Source organism: Melanerpes formicivorus, unplaced genomic scaffold (genome assembly GCF_026170545.1).
Source record: "Melanerpes formicivorus ecotype bairdi unplaced genomic scaffold, bMelFor1.0.p_v2 SCAF_26, whole genome shotgun sequence".
In the NCBI taxonomy this organism is placed as follows: domain Eukaryota; kingdom Metazoa; phylum Chordata; class Aves; order Piciformes; family Picidae; genus Melanerpes; species Melanerpes formicivorus.
In genome coordinates this window covers 4917871-4942410 of record NW_027142378.1, presented here as the reverse complement: position 1 = coordinate 4942410, position 24540 = coordinate 4917871, and the positions used below count along the sequence as shown (strand labels likewise).

Below are 24540 nucleotides of genomic sequence, written 5' to 3'. Positions count from 1 at the left end.
GAGTCTCCTCTCCTCTCCTTGAGTCTCCTCTCCTTGAGTCTCCTCTCCTCTCCTTGAGTCTCCTCTCCTCTCCTTGAGTCTCCTCTCCTCTCCTCTCCTCTCCTCTCCTCTCCTCTCCTCTCCTCTCCTCTCCTCTCCTCTCCTCTCCTCTCCTCTCCTCTCCTCTCCTCTCCTCCTGTACTTTTGCAGATCTGAATTTACTGAGCAAGCTGGAGCAGTCCTGTGAAAGAGCAAGTTCCCAGATTCCAAAGAGTCTCTTGGCTACCTGTAAGAAGTGAGCATTATGAAACCAACCACAACACATCTTTGGCACTTGCAGCTGCAGTTTGCTTCTCTCATCTTTTCAGCAGTGTTACGTACAGTCACCTTTCAACATGCTTGCTGCCCTCTCCAGAAACGTGAGCATTTCTAGCAACAATCTTACACCTCTCAGTATATAAATCAATCTTCTATTAAATGATAATTAAAGTATGACAGCTTTTATTATAATGTAAATCACAATACAGCTCTAAGTACTATAATGATATACCTATCCTCATTATAGATGTATAAATGCAAAGGAAACTATGATACTTTTAAATTAGAACTAACAAGGGTTCAGAATTCTCCAGAGCCTTCTCTCTAGTGATGTTAAAATGGTTTGCTGGAGATTATTTAATTTTCAAGATACCCTGAGTTTGCAACTTGGTTGGTAACTTAAGCAAGGTCAGTGGGGAAGCTTGCTGTAGCAGCTGGAAGTCCTGACTCCACAGCAGACACTTTAGCCATGCTATCATATCTTCACCCCACGTTGCCTATTGATACTTACACAATGATGCAGTTTCATAAGGTGTATAAACAGCTCTGCTGTGGGGCTGGGGTTGAAGTGGCAAGAAGGACATTGGTGAGAGCGAGTCCAAGGATCTCTGACAGCAGGGTCACTGTCAGCCTCTGGGTTGGGTGGCTTTCCTCCTCCTGTTTGCTGTTTTCCGAGAGGAGTTTGTTTGCTCACCACCTAGCAGCCCGCCACTTACTGGGTGCCAAGGAACACCCAAGAAAAGCTCTGCCAGTTCTGATGCTGTCTGCTTTGAAGAACCCAATGAAAGCTGGCTTCTTTCAAGCCAAGTGGGCCAAGTTCCCAGAGAGGAACACACAGAAGAACGGGCCAGAGTGGCTAAACTTCTACAAACCAAATAAAGTTAGAGACCCAGAGCCTGGCAGGATCTTTGAGTCCTGCAGTAAGAAGGGCTCCATTGCAGCAGGAAATTAGTAGGCAGACAACTAATCTGCAGAAATAAAGGGTTAATGGTGTCTCAGTTAGGCAGCTATTGGTCGTGTCATTAGGTTGACAAGTGTTCAGCTATTCATAGAACACTCATAACTCCTGTTGTATAGGACAAGCCCAAGCTGTTTCTCTAACCACAATAAAATATATGTCACCATCTTTTTCCTGTGTTCACACAGCTAACCTCAAAGAAAAAGCTGCTCTGGAAAGGTTTCCCCTCAGTCCTCCTTCTCCAAGCAACTCCTGAGGCCCAGCTAAGCTCTCTCTTGAGGGGTTTTGCCTTACATTCACACATTTCTTTACAGAGTAATTTCTTCAGAGGGTAATGTCCTATCTGACTACGTAGATTTATGGTGCTGCAGCAACATACTATAATAGCATAGGGATGATGAAGTGGAACAGCTCAAGTACAAGTCACTGGACAGGTGGCTTGGTTTGAGTAGTTAACCTGTAGGCATTGCAAACCTTTGGCAGATTTCAGGGATGCCATTTGTTGTACCATATGTTATTTACATGGCTTTATGGCCAAGAATGACAGCAACAGCCCTGTAAAGAAACAAGATCTTTCTGACTCACTGTGTGGTAGATGCATGTCCTGTAGCATCATAGGATTCAAATGATGAGCTATTTTTGTAATGCTTAGGAGTGCTCTAATTCTTGAACTCTGTATTTTCATCCCAAAGGAGTCAGGCATTCTCCACACTTGTCCTTTCTTTGTCTCTCCCCTCCCTACAAAGGGTCAGAGACCAGGTTCCATTTCAGTTGGTCAGTGAGTACTTTTTTTTTAAGTAGTGATTTAGTGCTGTCAGAAGGCAGTTCTTGAGACAAAAGTTTTCTGTCCAAGAGGAAGACACAGTAAGAGGAGTGGGACAGCTATATGATCATTTCCATCTCATTTTCCTTCTGGGGCTCTCACTGAGCAGTCTTGCTCCACACAGCTGAAGAGGGCAGGGAATGCCAGCAAGGCTGCTGGAGGGCCCAGAGCCTCTGGCTGGGAAGAGCTGGGCAGAGGAGCTGTCAGGTGCTATGGAGAGGACTACTGAAGGTCAGCCTTGTCTCTTAACTGAAACATAGTAAGGAGAAGACAACTCAGAAACCTTCCCTTTGCCCCCTAGGTTGCTAAGAAAGCTACCTTCACAGGTACCTCTTGCAGGCCCCTGCTCATACTGCTCACCCCTCCTGTGGCACACAGACAGGGGCCACTTTGGGGAAAGAAGGGTGAAGGGTATCAAGCCACAGAGGTGATTTGTTATCTCTCTGGGTCTGCAAGGAAGAGAGCAACAGAGGCCTAAGAGGGCAGGCATTGGTAGCAAAGCTCAGGCATTTCTTGTCTCCTCCTGTTATCTATGCTGAACAGACTGCCGTGGCTCTGGACCAGGGTATCTGTGGCTCCTGCTGTATAGCTCCAGTGCATTGACTATATAGCACTGAACAGGAGGAGGGTACAGGCTCACCAGTGCTGGAGTTCTCTCTAAGAATTTGGCTAAAAGGTAGCTAGTCTGCTCTTCTGCCATTTAAAGCAATAGTCTCCTAGATTCCTCTTCTTAGGGGTGTGAGACAAATCACAGCCTTATCTTTCTCCAGGATTGGCCCCTGCCACACCCACACACATGCTCAGCAGGCTGGATAACAGAGAATCACAGAAGCACAGAATGCTAAGGGTTGGAAAGGACCTCCAGATCTCATTGAGTCCACCCCCCTGCAAAACAGGATCACCTAGAGCTGGTCACACAGGAACACATCCAGACAGGTTTTGAAGATCTCTAGAGAAGGAGACTCTGCAACCTCTCTGGGCAGCTTGCTCCAGTGCTCTGTCACCTGCACAGTAAAAAACAATTTTCTCCTGTTGAGATAGCATTTCCTGTGATTGAGTTTGCATCCATTGCCCTTCATCCTATCACTGGGTGTCACTGACAAGAGCCTGGCTCCATCCTCCCGACAGCCACCCTGCAGATATTTCTAGATATTCAGAAGGTCCCTCTCAGCCTTCTCTTGTCCAGACTAAACAGCCCTAGGTCTCTCAGTCATTCCTTATGAGAGAGATGTTCCAGTCTCTAGATGAGGTGGGAGCAAGCCACAACAAGCCCAAGCTACCAATGTGTTCATCACTGACAAAGGACTGCCAGTAAAAGTAGTGCAGCATAGCACAGCTATGCCAACACACCACACTAGGCTGGGGCTCCCTTCAAACAGTGCCATATGGCTGCCAAGTGAGTACTGGGTGCTTTGGAAAATTGGAGACAAGCCCATGGGGGTGGAATACCTTGAGAGAAGGACAGTGCCAGGTGGAGAGGCTGCAGATAGAAGCACTAAATAGAAGAAAATTATACCAGTCTTGGTCTTTGGATAGTGTGTGGGACAGTGTAGGGCAAGGACAGGGGTTGGTTCTATGCTCTCCTGAGATCCCACCTGGATATTATGTCCAGTTCTGGTGTCCCCAACGTAAGAGGGAAATGGAGCTGCTGGAGTGGGTCCAGAGCCAGGCCATGAAGATAATCAGAGGGCTGGAGAACCTTCTCTGTGGGGACAGGCTGAGAGAGTTGGAGCTGTTGAACCTGGAGAAAAGAAGGCTCCAGGGAGACCTTAGAGTGGCCTACCAGTACCTGAAGGGGACCTACAAGAAAGCTGAGAAGGGACCTTTTACAAAGTGTACAAAGGGTAGGATGAGAGGGAGTGGACTGAAGCTTGAGGAGGGCAGATTTAGACTGGAGATTAGGAAGAAATTCTTTACAGTGAGGGTAGTGAAACACTGGGACAGGTTGCCCAGGGAGGTTGTGGATGCCTCCTGCCTGAAGGTATTCAAAGCCAGGTTGGATGAGGCCTTGAGCAACCTGGGCTGGTGGGAGGTGTCAATGCCCATGGCGGAGGGGTTGGAACTAGATGATGGTTAAGGTCCTTTCCAACCTAAACCATTCTATGAGTCTATGAATCTATGAATCTATGACAGGCACTAGCATTAGCAATTAATGTAGTAAAACACTCACATTTCCATGCTGGCCTGTTCAGATTCTGTTGCCCAACAGTGCTTCATAGGGGTATGGAGCAAAGGCATTTTGGATGATTAGCAACTGAGTACCTCATGAAGAAGGTATTTCTCTTCCAGAGCTGAGAGACTTGGTTAAACATTCCTAAGTCTTTAATTCTTCTTTATCTCTGGGCCAGATGGATCAGTTGTTTCTGGCCATTTGCTTGCATGATTTGGTGAGTGCTTTGCCCTCTTGCCACCCGATGGGTTACACTTACCCCAATCAATCCTGTACAGGGACAGTGGAAAGGCTCAGTTCTTTGTAGCTTCTTCCAGCCAGGATTCACTTTACAGGTGACAGCTAGTGAAGCCATTAACCCCTGGGTAAACATGGCAAATTAATTTTGAAGCTAGGCAAAGAGAAACAGGTCCCTTGCCTGCATTTAGCCACCCTAAAGAGCCTTTACAAGGGACAGAAGGGTTATCTGGGACAGTTTGTGCAGTCGTTCCTCACAGGAAGGCAGGCTGGAGCCAGAGAAACAGGAGAAAAAGGGCTATTTCTGAACTCTTTACTGGAACTAACACTGGTCTTCCTAGCTTACTCTGCTGGCTAATGATAAAATGTGCTGCCAAACTCAGCCTTCACCCACAGCTTTTGGCACTGGATTGCCATGTGTCACACACAGCTGGAGAGCAGTGAGCCACCTTGCCCCAGCCTGGAATCGTCCCCAGGACACTGTTTTTTCACTCCCCTCTGAACCAGACCTTGTTCTGGCTTGCTGACATTTTGCCTTGTTGTTCCAAAACATATCAAGGTGTGAGAGTGAAACAGGGCAAGCTGCAGGGTTTTCCTGAGTGCCAGTGTGGCCAGTGGACAAACTCATAAGCTCCAGCCTCTTGCATAAAGGTGGTTTGCAGATAGTCTCAACAACTGATTTCTAGCAGTCAGTCTGGAGGGAAAGCAGAATCATAGAACCATAGAATTGTTAGGGTTGGAAGTGACCTCAAGGATCAGCCAGTTCCAACCCTCCTGCCGTGGGCAGGGACACCTCACACTACAGCAGGTTGCTCACCTTTGGATGCTAACTGACCCTTTTTCTGCTTTGCTGTGGCTATTGATCCAATTCCTGAGTTGAGAAGGACTGCATAATCTGACCTCTAGTATCTACATCTGTGTCTGCGTACCTGGAGGGAGAACATCCCAACTGACACGTATCTGTGTCTGACTGCAGCTAAGAGGGAGATGTCAGCACTTAATACAAGGCTCCAGAAAGAGTGACTAATGAGGAGATGGTCCAGACATCCAGGTTCAGCCCTTCATTTGTCTCTGAGTGCATCATTCAACTCCTATCTGTAAAGTAGGGCTAATGGCATTCTTTCCTCTGTCATACTCTTGAAGCCTGATGCCTAAAGCAGTGCTTGGAAAGCCTCAGTGCAAGCACAGCACAGTAATGTCAACATGCTGTGTAGCTGTGCACAGAGCAAAGGGCTTGCCTTCAGGCACAGCAGTGCCAGGAACCAGCAGTGCAGGTTCACTCTCCCGTCATCTGTTTAAGCTGGAGCCGGGGAGATTTAGGTTGGGCATCAGGAGGAAGTTCTGCACAGTGAGAGTGGTGAAACACTGGAACAGGTTGCCCAGGGATGTGGTTGAGGCCCTGTCCCTGCAGTCATTCAAGATCAGACTTGATGTGGCCCTGGGCAGCCTGATCTAGTTGGAGGAGTCCCTGGTGACTGCAGAGAGGTTGGACGAGGGTCTCTTATAACCCAATGCAATCTGTGAATCAACACCCAGATGCTTCCAAAAAGATTTCTAGCCTGGAGGAGCCTAAGATGGGAGCACAGAGATGTCCCTTTCATTCTGCTTGCCCACCTGAACCAAACAGGGACAGAAATCAGATTATTCATTTCCCTTATTAAAGTCAAAACAGTTTTCATGCCTCTTGAAACCCACACATAACACTCTGGAAGACTGTTAGCACAATATTTGGGGAACAAAAATAGCTCACATTGTAACTTCCCAGAATATCAGAATGGCTGTATTTGGTAGGGACTTACAGAGAGGAAATGTCTTTTCTGGCATGATGAAGGGGCAAGATGTTCCTGTTGGAATAATCCTGTTAATGCTGCTGGTATTTTAGTGCTACTTACTTTCTGTTGGCACATCAAGAGTAGCTTTAAGAATCATCCTGAACACCTACCTTGAGCTCCAGTGATCTTGTTTGGCTTACAACAGTTTTGAAGGAAGGCTCAGATTCTTTCATAAACAGATGCAGCTTCCTACTAAATCATAAGTTAAGTAGTTGGATGAGTGTTCCATGCTTGCTCTCATACTTTTTACATAGAATTGGTAGGATTGGAAGGGACCTCAAGGATCATCTAGTTCCAACTTCCCTGCCATGGACAGGGACCCCTCACACTAGATCCAGTTGCTCACAGCCACATCCAGCCTGGCCTTCAAAACCTTCAAAACCTCCAGGGATGAGGCTTCCACCACCTCCCTGGGCAACCTATGCCAGTGTCTCACCACCCTCATGGTCAAGAACTTCTTCCTAACATCCAATCTGAATCTACCCATTTCTAGTTTTGCTCTATTCCCCCCAGTCCTATCACTCCCTGACACCCTAAAAGGTCCCTCCCCAGCTTTCTTGTAGCTGCCTTCAGATACTGGAAGGCCACAATTAAATCTCCTCAGAGCCGCCTCCTCTCCAGACTGAACAGCCCCAACTTTCTCAGTCTGTCCTCATAGGAGAGGAGCTCCAGCCCTCTGATCATCCTTGTGGCCCTTCTCTGGAGACGTTCCAGCACTTCCAGATCCTTCCTGCAATAGAGGCTCCAGAACTGGACACAGTACTCCAGGTGGGGTCTCACCAGAGCAGAGCAGAGGGGGAGAATCACGTCTGTCGACCTGCTGGCTATGCTTTGTTCCCACTCTGCTTAAATGCAAGTTAGCTGCAGAGTTACTTGCAGTTTCTACTAGGGGGAGCAAGGTCTCTCAGAAATCATACAAAGCAACGACATAGGAGAAAACAGGCTCAATGCTTTTCCTACTCTGCCCTCTTCTGATTCTTCAGAACCTGCAAGGCAGTGCAGGAGTGTCAGGCTGCACAGCATTTATTTCTGCAGACCTCATCCTCAGCTGGCTTTGTGAGCTCTAACTTGGTTCTGACTCGTGTGGCAGGACTCAAAATTTCACGCTTTTGGAAAACTTCCACTTGAATGTGGTGAAGTACTGGGAAAGGTTGCCTAGGAATGTGGTTGAGGTCCCATCCCTGAAGACATTCAAGAGCAGCCTTGATGTGGCCCTGTGCATCCTACTCTTGTTGGAGGTGTCCCTGCTGAGTTCAGGGTGGGTTGGACAAGATGACCTTTGAGGGTCTCTTCCAACCCAATGCAGTCTGTGACTCTGCAATATCACCTACCAGCAGTGCCCATGTCACTGGCAATCCAACCTGTTCCTTCTGTCACTTTGAACCATTAAACCATTTAATTGTTTTAACTTAGTTTGGAGGCCATGGTGTATGAGGAGAGCTGAGGGAGCTGGGGTTGTTTAGTCTGGAGAAGAGAAGGCTGAGGGACATCTCATTTCTTTCTACAACTACCTGAAAGCAGGTTGGAGTGCTCTTCTCCCAAGTAACTAGCAGTAGGATGAAAGGAATGGGCTTAAGTTTTGCCAGGGGAGGTTTAGGTTGGGTATCAGGAAAAATTTCTTCCCTGCAAGAGTGGTGAGGCATTGGAACAGGCTGCCCACGGAGGTGATGGAGTCACCATCCCTGGAAGTGTTCAAGAAGCTGTGGATGTGGTGTTTCAGGATACAGTGTAGTGGTCATGGTAGCTGAGTTACGCTTGGACTCGATGATCTTAAAGGTCTTTTCCAACTCTAGTAATTCTATTATATAAAAATCTGCAGCTCAGTATGGCTCGGGAGCTGCGTGTGCCCGTATCGCAGCACCGTCAGTGCTCAGTCCTCCAGCGTACGGCCATGTCCAGCTATGGCGGTTACCGAGCGGCGCAGGAGCGGTGCCGTTCGGGTGCTGCTCGCCGCTAGGCGCCGGTAAAGGCAAGCCACACTGCAGTGCCTGCTGGGTGCCGTCGCCGCACTTTTTGCCGCCTTCCGTGGGGGAAACCCCGCGACCGTCCCACGTCCAGGCGGACCCGGGGTTCAGGATAGGCAGCCGGGGTGGGTGCAACCGGAATCGACTACGGGAGCGGGCGGAGCTGAGCATGCCAGGAGCTGTAGACCGGAGATAGAAAGCGTCCCAACGCCCACGGTCCCTGCCCGAGATATGCCGGATCCGTAGTCCCGTGTTAGGGCATTTCCTCTCTGCCAGATTTATACTGTGGTGTTCCCGGGGCATGCCGGGAGTTGCAGTCCTGAGGCACAGACCTTCCTGTCGACCATCTTTATTCCCGGGGCACGTCGGGAGGTGTGCTGCTGGGGCAAGGGACTGCCTGCCGACCCTGTGTGTTCCCGGGGAATGCCGGGAGGTGTGCTCCTGGGACGAGGGACTGTCTGTCGGCCGTGTGTGTTCCCGGGGCACGTCGGGAGGTGTGCTCCTGGGACAAGGGACTGCCTGGCGGCCCTGTGTGTTCCCGGGGAATGCCGGGAGGTGTGCTCCTGGGGCAAGGGACTGCCTGCCGGCCGTGTGTGTTCCCGGGGCACGTCGGGAGGTGTGCTCCTGGGGCAAGGGACTGCCTGGCGGCCGTGTGTGTTCCCGGGGAATGCCGGGAGGTGTGCTCCTGGGACGAGGGTCTGCCTGTTGGCCCTGTGTGTCCCTGGGGAATGCCGGGAGGTGTGCTCCTGGGACGAGGGTCTGCCTGTTGGCCCTGTGTGTCCCTGGGGAATGCCGGGAGGTGTGCTCCTGGGACGAGGGTCTGCCTGTTGGCCCTGTGTGTCCCTGGGGAATGCCGGGAGTCACCGGCCTGAGGTTTCCTGTGGGCCGTGTTCGTGCTCTGGGGAAAATGTGCGAGTTCGTAAATTATGCAAAGTGCATCAAATGTGAGACGCTGTATCTGCGACTGGTGCTCTGCTTTATCTGCGATGTGCTGTGGGGATTTGTCTGTGCCCTGTGTTTCCAATGGACTCCAGCTGGAGCTGGGGCTTGGGCAGCCAGAGGTGTGTTCTGAGAGGCTGAGGCTGGGCTGCTCCTGCTGTGGGAAGGGTTCTAGCTTTAAAAGGGACTGTCTGAGCATGTTTCATAGTTTCATAGTTTCATAGTTTCATTCAGGGTTGGAAGGGACCACAAGGATCATCTAGTTCCAACCCCCCTGCCATGGGCAGGGACACCCCACACTAGATCAGGCTGGACAGAGCCTCATCCAGCCTGCTCTTAAACACCCCCAGGGACGGGGCCTCGACCACCTCCCTGGACAACCCATTCCAGGGTTTCACCACTCTCATGGTCTCATGGTCATGTCTGTTTGAGGGATTTGTTTGATGACAGCGTCCAAAGAGGTCCTGCAGGCAAGTGCCTCCAGCAAAGAATGACGAGTGGCTAGCTGTCATCCAACATATATCACCGGATACCTGCCCAGGAGAATTCCAGCTGACGCCCCCAAGTCCTTCTCCTCCAGACTGCTCTCAAGCCACTCCTCACCCAGCCTCTATTTGTGCAAGGAGTAGCTTGAGAGAGGTGTTGAGAAGGACCTGGAGATGTCATGATGCTGCAGGTGGCTTGCAAAGTCTGTGAGGGTGAAGTTTTTCCATCAATCTCTCCAGCCTGCCCTGTTCAGTTTGGTTTCCCTCCCCCTCTGCTAGCTTTGGTGATGGCCATTGCTGGGCACCTCCTTCTCCCCACTCACCTTAAAGGTATTGCTGTATGGGACATATTTAGAGCCGCTTCAGTCCCAAAACTCAGGATGCAGTGTTCCCTACCAGTGCCTCTTACGGATCTGCCCTGCATTGTATCACCTCTTCCTACAGTTTCTGTTGAACAAGATGACCTCTGAGGGTCCTTTCCAACCCAATGCAACCTGTGAATTTGTAAAGCAAGTGAGCCTTAGGATCTAGGGTTGGATTGAAGTAATTCAGATTGTGCTGCATTATCTGGGCAGTCTTTCATGACTCTGCCTTATAGCATGACAGTTACTTCATGAACACTTCTGTTGGGAAGAAATGAGGTTTGTTATTTTCCTCATAACAAACCAAGCTAGAAAGGGAGTCCCAGTGGCCCTTTATCCTGGCAGCTGGGATGTATCTTGTTTGAGCAGCACTCTGAGCTGTGCCTTTATCTTCCTGCCTAGATGCACTGAAATAAATGATGTTACACAAGACAGCTCTGGTACTTGAAATAAAACACTGCAGTAACAGCTGTGGAAAGGGTGGTTGTTGGACACAGAGCAGCATCTCTGCCTTAGCTAAGCTGGGGGCCTTCCAGTTTTTTATTTTCCTATGAGAGTAAGAAATATATTTTGAAGGGAGAACTGAGATTCTTCCCTAACACTCTGGATTTAGCAAGCAATCATAGAATCATAGACTCCTTTTGGTTGGAAATGACCTTTAAGATCACTGAGTCCAACTTCCCTCTAGCTCTACCAAGGCTGGGGCTAAACCATGCCCCTCAGCACCACATCTCTGCCTCTTTGAAACACCTCCAGGGATGGGGATTCAACCACCTCCCTGGGCAGCCTGTTCCAGCGTTTGAGAACAGTTCCAGGGAAGAAGTTTCTTCTTATTTCCAACCCAAACCTTCCCTGTTGCAACTTGAGGCCATGATTGATGCCAACCTATGCCTCTCAAGAGCTGGGATGCTCCCTGAGGGCTGCCCCTTAGTAGAAGACTGCTTAGGAGGAGCCATGTATCTGAAGAATGCAGTCCTTATGTTTGTAAGGCTGCTCTCTCAGCTGGAAGCTGTAAGGATCTGGTAAATCTTGGGTAAATCAAGATTTACACTGCAATAATTGTAGAGTGAGCTGAAGCAAGCAAGCAAACAAACAAAAAAAGCAGTAAGGGGCCACTTTATGCCCAAGTATCAAAAGATTATAGATAGAACAAGCTTGTACCATAATAACAGCTGTGCATTAAAGATAAAATAGAGCTCTGCTCTCTTGCTAGCAGATTGACCTTGCACTGTAAACAAGCAAACAAAAGTAACTGAGGCTGTGTTTTGGTGTGGGTTTGGGGTTTTGTTTTTCTTTTGCAAGATTCCTCTCATCCACACAGCCTGTCTTACAAACTGGCACTCAGATCCAGCCAGGAAATGCCATCTGACTGGTGTGTGTTTGCTACTGTCCAGTTTGTCGTTCGCAATTCATAGAATGGTTTGGGTTGGAAGGGACCTTAAAGACCACCTGGTTCCAACACCCCTGCCATGGGCAGGGACACCTTCCACTAGACCTGGTTGCTCAAGGCCTCATCCAGCCTGACCTTTAACACCTCCAGGAATGTTCCAGTGTCTCAGCACCCTCACTGGAAAGAATTTCCTTCTAATCTCCAGTCTGAATCTGCCCTCCTCAAGCTTCAATCCATTCCCTCTAGCCGTATCATTACAAGCCCTTGTTAAAAGTTTCTCCCCAGCTTCCTTGCAGGCCCCCTTTCAAGTACTGGAAAGTCACCATAAGGTCTCCCTGAGGCTTTCTTTTTTACTCTTTGCTGAATAGCCCAAACTCTCCCAGCCTGTTCCTGTAAGGGAAGTGCACCAGCCCTCTGAGCATCTTCATGGACTCTTACAGACCCATAGCAGCAGTTATCTTATACTTGTGGTTCAGGAACAGAAGTCAAGTCTCTGGACACAGGGTGATCTGCAGCCCCAGAAACACGTGGTTCAGAAAGCCTTGTACAATTGCCAAGGTATTTTCAGGATGTTTTCAGTGTTTTCTTCCACCCCACTCCCCTATACAGTATTTACTTGGTGTTCTGAACATATCTTCATGTACTTGTGATAGAGACTTTTAGCCAAAGAACAAGTGAAAACTAATGCCTTGTCTAATCCAAGATGATGCAGAAAAACACAAGTGCAAAGGCAGCATTGGTTTTGCTCAGTGGAGCTATTTTTGGGAGAAGTGGTTTTGAAATATGTTTGGTCTGGGAATGTTTTGATTCTGCCTCAAAGCTTTTATTCATGCTGTTGCTGCAGTTCACACCTGCAGTGCCAGGCTACTTGCTAGCTCGAGCTGGTTTGGGGCTTTTTGTTATTGTTGTTTTCTAACTAGAGGTTGAAATTGGTAAAAAAATAACTATTAGACTTGATGGATAAGATTGAGATAGGGCTGGCCACTACATAATGCAGTAGAGGAGGACAGAAGGCACCATTATGGGATATTCAGAGATTCACAGATTGCATTGGGTTGCAAAGGACCCTCAAAGGTTGTCTTGTCCAATCCCAAGGGACATCTCCAAACAGATCAAGCTGCCCAGGGTCACATCAAGTCTGATCTTGAATGTCTCCAGGAACAAGGCCTCAACCACATCCCTGGGCAGCCTGTTCCAGTATTTCACCACTCTCATTGTGCAGAACCTCCTCCTGATTTCAAACCCCTCATCCTATCACTACAAGCCCTTCTAAACACACCGAGTATCTTGCTCAAGCTAACAAATGGCAGTTGGGAGCAGCATCCACGTTTCATCAGTTTTGGTTCAGCTTCCAGTCCATCTCTCCCTGTTGGAGTCTCCTTAACAGCTCACAGGAATTTTAGAAGTCAAGGCACTGAAAAGATTAGCCTGATGTTCAAACCCTGCTGATTTTTCAGGAGGTTTCTCAGCATTTGGGGCTATTGCTCCTTAAAGGGCATCTCAAACATTCCTTTACTGGACAGGTATTAATTTGTACTTATTTAGACTCCTCTTGGTACATGATGTCTGGAGAAAATTTATTTTTGGCTGGAGGACATTTATTAATCGTTTTTTTAAGAACAAGAAATTAAAGTTACCATTTTAAAGTACCTTCCCTCTAGAAAGAGAGAGCCCTCAGCACTCTCAGTTTCTAGGTCATGAATGCCCTCTTCTGCTGAAATCCAGCATTGCTGCACTAGAGCAATGTGGCTTCTCCACCGCAGGACTGCAGGATTCTTTCTCAAGGCATGCTTTACAGATACCATCTTGCCCTCCTTTACAGCCTCACAGATTGCATTGGGTTGGAAGAGACCCTCATCTTGTCCAGTTCCCCTGCCCTCAGCAGGGACACCTCCAACTAGAGCAGGCTGCCCAGGGACACATCAAGGCTGGTCTTGAATGTCTCCAGGGACCTGGCCTCCACCACATCACTGACCAACCTGTTCCAGTATTTCACCATTCTCAGTGTGCAGAACTTCCTCATGATGTCCAGCCTGAATCTCCCCTGCTTCAGTTTCAAACCACTGCCCCCCACCCTATCACCACAAGCCCTTCTGAACAGTCCCTCCCCAGCCTTTCTGTAGGTCCCCTTCAGATGCTGAGATGGAGCTCTAAGGTCTTCCTGGAGCCTTCTCTTCTCCAGGCTTCTCCTCTGTTCCCTGAGGTCCTTCTTGAACTGAGGGGCCCAGAACTGCACACAATATTCCAGATGTGGCCTCACCAGGGCAGAGTAGAGGGGCAGGAGAACCTCCCTCAGCCTTCTCACCACAGAATGGCATTTGCCTTCTTGGCCACGGGAGCACATTTGCTGCCTCATGGTCAACCTTCCATCTGCCAGGACCCCCAGGTCCTTTGCCCCTTCACTGCTCTCCAACAGATCAGTCCCCAATGTATCCTGGTCCATGGCATTGTTCTTTCCCAGGTGCAAGACTCTCTGCTTGCCCTCATTGAATTTCATTCAGTTTCTGCCTGCCCAGCTCTCCAGCCTCAGTCTGGCTGAATGGCAGCACAACCTTCTGGTGTGTCACTGCTCCCAGTTTTGTCTCATCAGCAAATTTGCTGACAATGCAGTGGCTGTCTGAGTTGCTAATCCCTTATCAATGTGTTAGCTGTGTTCTCAACGAGCTATTGGCACCTAGTGGAAGGTTTGAATGTTTCTCCTCAGCCATTATTCCTTTTCTCATTTTTCTTTTCAGGCTGCAATTCCAGGTCTGGGGAAAAAAACCAAAACCAACAACCTGATAAATAAATAAATAAACAAACTAACCTTCTGGGGTTTTCTTCTTCCTAACCCCCAGTCCCCCTTTATTGTTCCTTCTCTCTCTTTTTTCCCCCCTTCTTGCAGTTTCCTTAAAATTATTTTTTACTTCAAACTGAAATTAGTGGAGAGCAAAAAATACAGCAGTGCACTAAGTCTCACTTTATATTGTGTCACAGCTAGTAACAGTTTAGATGAACACTATGCAATATACAGATAAATGTTACTCCCCCAAAAGCAGAAATATGTGGGATATGCACTGAGAAAATTGCCAGGCTGAGGAAATGGCAGCCCAGCAGATGAACCTAGTTTATCACAATAAACATTTCCCCCCATTTGGCAGCTTGAGAATGAAATGGGTAATAGATTCTAGAGTAAGTCCTGAGGGTGGGCTGGTTTTTTTTTATGGGTATTGCACTGCCAAGGCCCCAGATAGACTATTATGGTACTTTGGCTTCTCTAGATATCCCTTTTCATTAGCAGAGTGCATTATTAAAAATCTAAGCAAGCATTGGAATGCAGCAGTGATCCAAATACTCCTCATCTGCTGCATCCTCCAGCGGTGTTTTGACTTGAGAAGCCATTAGGTATCTTCAAGTCATGTTTGGTTTGGTTTATTATTGGGAATGGAACAAAAATAGAAGTGGGTAGATTCAGATTGGATGTTAGGAAATTCTTCCCCATAAGGGTGATGAGGCACTGGAACAGGTTGCCCAGGGAGGTGGTGGAAGCCTCATCCCTGGAGGTTTTAAGTCCAGGCTGGATGTGGCTGTGAGCAACCTGATCTAGTGTGAGGTGTCCCTGCCATAGCAGGGGGGTTGGAACTGGATGATCCTTGAGGTCCTTTCCAAGCCTGACAATTCTATGATTGTATTCAGGTTTAAATTTGATATTTTTCTCAGCTGAGCTAAGGGGTGCAGTGTGTGCAGGGGCAATGTGCTTATACTTACCATCACTGCAGAGCTCCGCAGTTCACTGAAGTCCATGGTTGTACTTAAATTACAACATCTATTAACCTGTTTGCTTGCTAAGGTAGAGGAGTACCTGGAGTGTTGTCTCCACCTCTGGGGCTCCCAACAAAAGAGAGACATGGAGCTGATCTTCCCACCAAGACAGTCAGGGCTGGAGCACCTCTCCTATCAAGACAGGCTGAAACAATTGGGGCTGTTCAGCCTGGAGAGGAGAAGGCTCCAGGGAGACTTTAGAGCTGCATTTCAGTATCTGAAGGGGACCTACAGGAAGGCTGGGGAGGGACTGTTTAGAAGGGCCTGTGGGGATAGGACAAGGGGCAAAGGTTTTTAACCGGAGCAGGGGAGATTTAAGTTGGACATCAGGAGGAAGTTCTGCACAATGAGAGTGGTGAAATGCTGGAACAGGTTCCGAGGGATGTGGTTGAGGCCCCATCCCTGGCGACATTCAAGATCAACCTTGATGTGACCCTGGACAGCCTGATCTAGTTGGAGATGTCCCTGCTGAGTGCAGGGAGGTTGCACAAGATGACCTTTGGGGGGTCCCTTCCAACCCAATGCAATCTGTGAATCTGTGTAAATCTCTGTTGCAGATACCTGCACCAACGTTTGTTTTGACTGGCATGGCTGCAGTTAATTCAGTAAGACTGTTAGCAGTGGTCATTGTCCAAAGCCTGTCTTGTCCATCTGGCCCCTGGTTTTCAGCATCAGGGACAGTCAGGCCAGTCTGGGATCCTTTCACCTCAGGATTCCCATTTGCAACACTGATCTCCTGGGCATTTGGTGGCATTATGCATCCTGCAGAAGCAGCAGCTGCTTTTCTTCCGTCAGGTGTCTTCTCTATCTCAAGATGTGTTTAAGAAGCCCACATAACACTGACCCCTCAAGACATGAGCTACTGTTCAGAATGGCTTAAGTGATGAACAGCCCCATTGCAAGTTATCTTTCCTGATAGTGAGTCTGTATTATATCTGGTATGGTGCAAATGATCATCCATCCTTACTGAACTTGTCAACATAAAAAGGTCAAGCTGCAGCTTTATCTACGGTGCAGACTCTTGGATTTCCTTCTGAGGCCTGCACGACTCACCATTAACTTTCATCAGAGCTGGATCAGGATCACAGGGAATTAATTCCACAGAAATATTGCTACACTGAAAGGAAGTTACTCTGCTTAATGCATGGCTCTCAGCTTAAACCTGACAATTAGTGCAACCTAAGGCTGAATAATTACCCTGCTCAATCTCAGACTGATGTTTGCATGCCTTGCTGTCAGAATAGGTTAAACTGCAAGCTGCAGTTTAATGAAAGTAAGTTTGCGTTGTCTGACTCTTTTTTCCTCCCATCAATCCTAACTTCCTATTCTGCCAAAGCACAAATAACCTGTTTTCCCTCTTCTTCTGCATGGTCTGATTTCCTTGACTATGACCTGCTGAAGAAATATGCTCAGTGTTTAAGACTCTTCTGCTCCAGCAGGTGACAGTGAGTAAACATGCTGGCTTTGACTCTTCAGAAGACCATAAGTAGTCTTAACTGTAATTCTGGGAGGAGAATGGGGCTGAGGAACAGTTGCTATAAGCTGTTGCCATGCTCAGTGTCCAGCTAGCATAAGGATTGGAGCTTTAAATAATTCATGAGGTCCACTGGCATCCTGTGAGGAAGCAGGTTTCCCAAGTATCTGATGTCTGCTTCCTACAGCTAGTGCCTGCAGTCACTGGAATGCTTCCAACTGTTCTGGTCACTTAAGATTCTGACACTTCACTAAGGTGCTGATAATCTTCACTAGCATTTGCTCACATACAGAGCAGTACTTAGATATTATCACTTTCCTTCACAGAGGCCCAGCAGGGTTTGGGGATGTTTTCTATTTTAACTAGAAATCAGTGAGAGCAGCTAATTTTCATAGGGTGTTTGCCTGATTTACAAAGTGTTGTGTTTGCTGGAGCCCACAGGCTTGATCTTTGCATTCATCTTTCTCATACTAATGGTGTCACTGCAGGTAAATGGCACTTGGTGTAATTCTGGATTCAAACACCCATTGAAGTCAATGCAAGTCTTTTAACTGACAAAATGGGATCTGCATCAAAGGCTCTAAGAATAAAGGAGAGGCAAGAAAAAAAAAGAAGAAAAAAAAAAAAAGAAAGGAATAGTGGTAACAGGCAAAAAAAAAAGGCACTATAGAAGATTCTTGATGCTAGTATGTAAGCAACCTGCATTGCATTGCTTACTTATCCCAACCAGAAAAGAACACACAAGAGAGGAAGTGTTACTGGTGTCAGAGCTGAAGCTCTGCAGTGATTGGGAACAATAGTCCAGCTGCCCCTGTGTGCCCCAGCTCTTGAGAAATGAGGATGATTGTGCACCCACAGATTCACAGATTGCATTGGGTTGGAAGGGACCCCCCAAAGGTCATCTTGTCCAGCCTCCCTGCACTCAGCAGGGACACCTCCAACTAGAGCAGGCTGCCCAAAGACACACTGAGTCTGATCTTGAATGTCTCCAGGGATGGGGCTTCAACCACATCCCTGGGCAACCTGTTCCAGGATTTCACCACTCTCATTGTGCAGAACTTCCTCCTGATGTCCAACCTAAATCTGCCCTGTTCCAGTGTCAAACCATTGCCTCTTGTCCTATCCACACAGGCCCTTCTAAACAGTCCCTCCCCAGCCTTCCTGTAGGTAACCTTCAGGTATTGAAATGCAGCTCTAAGGTCTCCCTGGAGTCTTTTCTTCTCCAGACTGAACAGGCCCCTCTCTCTCAGACTGTCTTAATAGTGGAGGTGCTCCAGCCCTCTGATCATCTTTGTGGTCCTCCTCTGGACCCACTCCAGCAGGTCCATGTCTCTCTTGTGTTGGAGGTCCCAGAGCTGGACACAGCACTCCAGGTGAGGTCTCAGCAGAGCAGAGTAGAGGGGCACAATTACCTCTCTGCATCTGCTGGCCAGGCTTCTTTAGATGCAGCCCAGGCTGCCACTGGCCTTCTGGGCTGCAAGTGCCCATTGCTGGCTCATGTCCAGCTTCTCACCCACCAGTACCCCCAAGTCCTTTTCTGCAGGGCTGCTCTCAATCTCATCATCCCCCAGCCTGGACTGATATCAAGGGTTAAACTCCAGTGAACATGATGCCAAGCTGCTGTCATCATTATGCTCCTTGCTTCTTTTCCCCTCCTGATTCTGTATTAATTGTCCAATAGTACTTTACATCTGAAAACACATTTTCATGCATTGTTTTTAGGTGCATTTAATTTACCTGATGTACCTTTTTAGCTGCAGTATTGGTATGCACGCCTCCATTTCACATCTATTTGTCTTTTTGTTGACTAAACCCAGCAACTAACTGCTGCAGTTAGTAGTTCTTAGCTATAATTTAGATAACTCTGGAGCAGGGCTCTTACTCTTAATGGAAAATAAAATTTTATGTGGGTCTTTTGTCAGTTTAAGGTTGTAAACAGATCATGCTGATAATCTTGTAATAACATTTTGTAGATTGCATATTGATTATAAAAAAAGAAAGCTGTATTTCCAACTAGCTGTTCCTTGTCCCCTCACTGGAAATCTATCAAGGTTGTTTTATGTCTGCTATAATTAACTGGCTGATCTCCTATCATCAGGTATTGCAGTTCATTAGAAAGAGCAGTTCTGGTCTCTGTGTGAGTAGGTGACAACAATCACAGTATCACAGAATGTTAGGCTGTGGAAGGGATCTCTGGAGATCATCCAGTCCAATCCCACTGCCAGAGCAGCATCACCTGGGGCAGCCCCCACAGCAATACATCCAGGCAGGTTTTGAAAGTCTTCAGTGAAGGAGACTCCACAACCTCTCTGGGCAGCCTGCTCCAGGGCTCCAGAACTCTCACGGTGAAAATTTTTCCTTATGTTCTCATGGAACATCCTCTGCTCAAGCTTGCACCCACTGGCCCTTGTCCTATCATTGGACATCACTGGGCAGAGCCTGGCTGCATCCTTCTGACACTGCCCTGCACATCTTTATAAACATGAATGAGGTCACCTCTCAGGCTCCTCTTCAAGTTAAAGAGCCCCAGGTTCCTCAGCCTTTCCTCAGCAGGGAGATGTTCCACTCCAGCATCTTTGTGGCTCTGCACTGGGCTCCCTCAAGCAATTCCCTGAGGTCCCTCTTGAACTCAGGGGCCCAGAACTGGACTCAATGTTCCAGATGTGGTCTCGCCAGGGCAGAGTAGAGGAGGAGGAGAACCTTTCTGGACCTACTAAACCACATCCCTACTAATCCACCCCAGGATGCCACTGGCCTTCTTGGCTACAAGGGCATATTGCTGGCTCATGGTCATCCTTCCATCCACCAGGACCTCCAGGTCCTTTTCCCCTTCACTGTTCTCCCACAGGTCAGTCCCCAGTCTACACAGGTCCATGAGGTTGTTCTTTCCCAGATGCAAGACTCTCTACTTGCTCTTGTTGGATTTAATTCAATTTCTCCTTGTCCACCTTTCTTCATCATAGATAAAGCCAGCTGCAGAAGGCTGAGCAGTGCCTGTATTCCACTAACGATCATTTATGTCAGGCCCTTTTCCTGCCTTATTTGCATAACAATAGTAAGGCAAAGAACGCTGAGCTTTTCCTCTGATCTCTCTGGGATATTTGACTATAAAGAAGCCACAACTGGTTAAGCCTTTCACGAATTTCAAAGCCTCTTACTAGGCAAATCGTGAAAGCTCTGCCGGGAAACATGGGAATAAGGCAGAGGTTAGTGGGGCAGCATTCAAAGAATGGGCTTAAAGGGTACGATAACCTTGGCACTTGCCTTGTGCTGCTGTCTCTATAGCAAAGCAGGCAGCTCCTCTGTGCAACACTGGGAAATACAGTTCAGATCCATTTTCATTGTTCCTCTACCCCTCAGTGAGCACCTGCAAATGGAAGGCAGGTGTCTAGCAGGACAGTCCCCTTCCAGGGCTTAAACCAACGTTTAAAAGTATCAGTAGACAATACGACTCAGGTATGTGAAAAACTGAGATAGTAAATTGCCAGAATGCAATCAAACCCATGGAAACATGGATGAGGTATTCCTGCTTGGGGGTAGGTGCAGTCCAGCATTATACTGCATTGTGGTGGTGGTTTTGGTTTAATGTAGAGTAACTCCATGCAGAGGGACTTGGACAGGCCTGAGAGGTGTGCCCAAGCCAACCTCATGCAGTTCAAGAAGGCCAAGTGCAAGGTCCCACACCTGTGTCAGGGCAATTCCAAGCACAAATCCAGTCTGGGCAAGGAGTAGCTTGAGAGCAGTCTGGAGGAGAAGGACTTGGGGGTGTCAGCTGATGGAAGACTCAACATGAGCCAGCAATGGTCCCTGGTAGTCCAGTAGGCAGCTGTGTGCTGGGCTGCATCCAAAGCAGGGAGAGCAGCAGGTCAGGGAGGGGATTCTGCCTCTCTGCTCTGCTGAGACCTCACCTGCAACACTGCATCCAGATCTGCTGCCCCCAGCATAAGAGGGGCACGGAACTACTGGACTGAGTGCAGAAGAGGCCACAGAGTTGATCAGAGGGCTGAAGAACCTCCCCTATGGGGACAGGATGAGAGCCTGGAGCTGTTCAGCCTGGAGAAGGGAAGGCTCAGGGAGATCTTAGAGCAGCCTTCCACTATCTGAGAACTGGGGAGGGACTTTTTACAAGGGCTTGTAGTGACAGGACCAGAGGGAATGGATTGAAGCTTGAGGAGGGCAGATTGAGGCTGGAGATCAGGAAGAAATTCTTTCCAGTGAGGGTGGTGAGACACTGGAACAGGTTGCCCAGGGAGTTTGTGGATGTTCACTCCCTGGAGGTGTTCAGGATCAGGCTGGATGAGGCCTTGAGCAACCTGGTCTAGTGGCAGGTGTCCCTGCCCATGGCGGCGGGGGGGTTGGAACTAGATGATCTTTAAGGTTCCTTCCAATCTAAACCACTCTATGAATTTATGAAAGTCCCATTTGCATGTTCAGCAATAAAAGTCTGAAGAGAAAAAAGTGGGAATGGAAAAGACCCACAATGAGTGACAGGCAGTGGAGGTAAGAGGAAAGAGGCAGGTTGTGGGCAGGGAGTTGGCAGAGGGAAAGGGCGGTGGGCAAGCTTGTTTGCAAGGGCTAAGGAGAACTGCTGCTTTCTAAGTCAAGGTGAAAAGCTGAGAGATTACCTACCCAAATGAGCCAAGCTGGTGCCTGCTTGTGGACTGCCCAGGGCAGTGCCATGCCATGCAGCTGGTCCTGCTTTTATATGTGCCAAGCAGAGGAGCTTGTTCAGTGTCTCTTGAGCATCCCTGCATCACCTCTATATAAGCTGTCAATAATGGGATCTTAGCATCCTGGACTGGAAGATCTTGCTCATGCAAGGAACTAATGACACAGAGTATAGGAGGCTCAATGAAAACATTAAATAAAGGCCAGCAGTGGATGAGAAGAGATTTAAAGCAAGAACTGAGGCATTAGCCTGATGATTTCTAGGTGATTATAGTGTATGCTTGATGCTGCAAACCTCATGACTGGTGAAAGAAGCTACTGTGGTCACTCAGCTTTATTCCTCTCCCAATTACTACATGCAAAGTTAAGGCAGAGCAAATTGGCCTTGTCCAAAACATGCTGCTCTGCTCTTATTTAACTTTGCACTTAAGCTGCTGGACTTCTGCAATCGCCTGCTCGACTACAAACTTCCAGCAGCTAATTCAAATAAGAAGAAATGGTGTTCCTGGCATTTACTCTCCTGCTGCACCCTGCCTCTGCATGGTTCTGCATGTCCCTGTGGCTAGTTTTACTCCCCTGGTTTAGGGGAGGCCAGAAATAGGTTAAGTTGCAAGGAGGAACTGAGATTTCAGCCACTGATAAGGGAGGGTAAAACAAGATGGCTGGGAAGAGGCTTAGAAAGCAATGCAGGCAGACAGCAGACAAAAGAGGAGGGAGCTGGACTGGTGTTTTCCATGGGAACACAAGGCAGGAGACTGGGGTCTCTTGAGAAGGAGAGTGCTATAAACATCTGTACATCATACCCAGAGAAACAAGGCAGGCAGTAAAGGAGGTGAGGGAAGAAGAGATGAGCACTGAGCTGAGCACTGGCAGGAGTGTGGCAGAAAGCATAAGTGAGAATAAGGACGGTGAAGGGGCTGGTGGCTGCTGCTTCCCTTTGAGGCTTTCTCTCCACATAAGGCTTCTGTATCAGGGTGAGTATTTAGGAGAAGCAGAGCTTATCTCATCCTTAATAAGGCTTACTCATACTGCACAAGTCTCAGGGCTTATCAGGATGCTGAGGTGCACAGTACTGTTCAGTATATTCAATCCATCAGGCCTGCCACTTTTATATGGCAGTTTGTCCAGGTCACAGCTCTTCTTATGCTACCAAATGTCCTGAAAATTTGTCATTAAATTGAATTAAGGGACAGCCCTTTTGATGGTTCTTCTGATGAAGGGGTTTAAATCAGACAAAAAAAAAGGATAGGCACTTGAAGAAACACAAGTCACACATGATAAATGGAAGAGGAACAAATCACAGGTCCCAGTGTCATCTGTCTCAGAACTTTGACGGAAATGATGGAGTTTAAAACAAAATCAGGCTGTTAATAAAATTGGTTATGAGTCTAGAGTGCTGTATATCCATGAGTTAACAGCTGAAAACAAAGGGAGCATGACAGAGACTATCTTTCAAGTGGAATTACAGTTCTGCCCCTGTCAAGGCATCTGCCTGGACTCCGTAACCGGTTCCCTCCTAAGAATGATTGTTATGAGATTGAGGCACCCTCAACAGGATTGTAGATGACACCAAACTGAATGGTGTGGCTGATAAGACTGAAGGAGGAGATGGGTGCCATCAAGAGGGACCTGGACAGGCTGGAGAGGTGAGCTGAGGAGAATCTCATGAGGCTCAATAAGGCAAAGTGCAATGTCCTGCACCTGGTTTAGGGCAACCCTTGATATCAGTCCAGGCTAGGGGATGATGAGATTGAGAACAGCCCGGCAGAGAAGGACTTGGGGGGGTGGGTGAGAATAGAATAGAATAGAATAGAATAGAATAGAATAGAATAGAATAGAATAGAATAGAATAGACCAGACCAGACCAGACCAGACCAGGTTGGAAGAGACCTTCACGTCTAACCCATCAACCAATCCAACCCACCTAAGCTGGACATGAGCCATCAATGGGCATTTGCAGCCCAGAGGGCCAATGGCAGCCTGGGCTGTGTCAAAGGCAGTGTGGCCAGAGATGGAGAGGGGATTCTGCTGAGAGTTCTCCTTGAGTGCTGTGTCCAGATCTGAAACCCCCAGCACGGGAAGGACATGAGCCTGCTGGAGTGGGTCCAGAGGAGGACACCAAGATGATCAGAGGGCTGGAGCACCTCTCCTATCAAGACAGGCTGAAACAATTAGGGCTGTTCAGCCTGGAGAGGAGAAGGCTCCAGGGAGACCTTAGAGCTCCATCTCAGCATCTGAAGGGGACCTACAGGAAAGCTGGGGAGGGACTGTTCAGAAGGACTTGTGGTGATAGGGTGAGGGGCAGTGGTTTGAAACTGAAGCAGGGGAGATTCAGGCTGGACATCAGGAGGAAGTTCTGCACACTGAGAATGGTGAAATACTGGAACAGGTTGGTCAGTGATGTGGTAGAGGCCAGGTCCCTGGAGACATTCAAGATCAGCCTTGATGTGTCCCTGGGCAGCCTGCTCTAGTTGGAGGTGTCCCTGCTGAGGGCAGGGGAATTGGACAACATGAGGGTCTCTTCCAACCCAATGCAATCTGTGAGGCTGTAAAGGAGGGCAAGATGGTATTTGTAAAGCATGCCTTGAGAAAGAATCCTGCAGTCCTGCGGTGGAGAAGCCACATTGCTCTAGTGCAGCAATGCTGGATTTCAGCAGAAGAGGGCATTCATGACCTAGAAACTGAGAGTGCTGAGGACTCTCTCTTTCTAGAGGGAAGGTATTTTAAAATGGTAACTTTAATTTCTTGTTCTTAAAAAAACGATTAATAAATGTCCTCCAGCCAAAAATAAATTTTCTCCAGACATCATGTACCAAGAGAGTCTAAATAAGTAGAAATTAATACCTGTCCAGTAAAGGAATGTTTGAGATGCCCTTTAAGGAGTAACATCCCCAAATGCTGAGAAACCTCCTGAAAAATCAGCAGGGTTTGAACATCAGGCTAATCTTTTCAGTGCCTTGACTTCTAAAATTCCTGTGAGCTGTTAAAGAGACTCCAACAGGGAGAGATGGACTGGAAGCTGAACCAAGACTGATGAAACGTGGATGCTGCTCCCAACTGCCATTTGTTAGTCTGAGCATGATATTTGGTGTGTTTAGAAGGGCTTGTAGTGACAGGATGAGGGGTTTGAAATCAGGAGG

At 48.0% G+C, this 24540-nt stretch overlaps 1 protein-coding gene across 4 annotated transcripts in view; it reads left to right on the top strand.

Moving 5' to 3' along the window:
• GTF2A1L (general transcription factor IIA subunit 1 like) overlaps positions 1-24540 on the top strand; it is a 46142-nt gene that overhangs the window by 5908 nt on the left and 15694 nt on the right. For 3 of the 4 annotated variants that reach the window (XM_068153454.1, XM_068153455.1, XM_068153452.1), the window contains exon 1: positions 293-398. In XM_068153454.1, coding sequence (XP_068009555.1) covers positions 375-398 — 24 coding nt within the window. In that variant the 5' untranslated portion in view covers positions 293-374. Of the gene's footprint in view, positions 1-189; positions 399-24540 lie in introns of those variants that run through there. The other variant, XM_068153453.1, reaches the window with a different exon arrangement.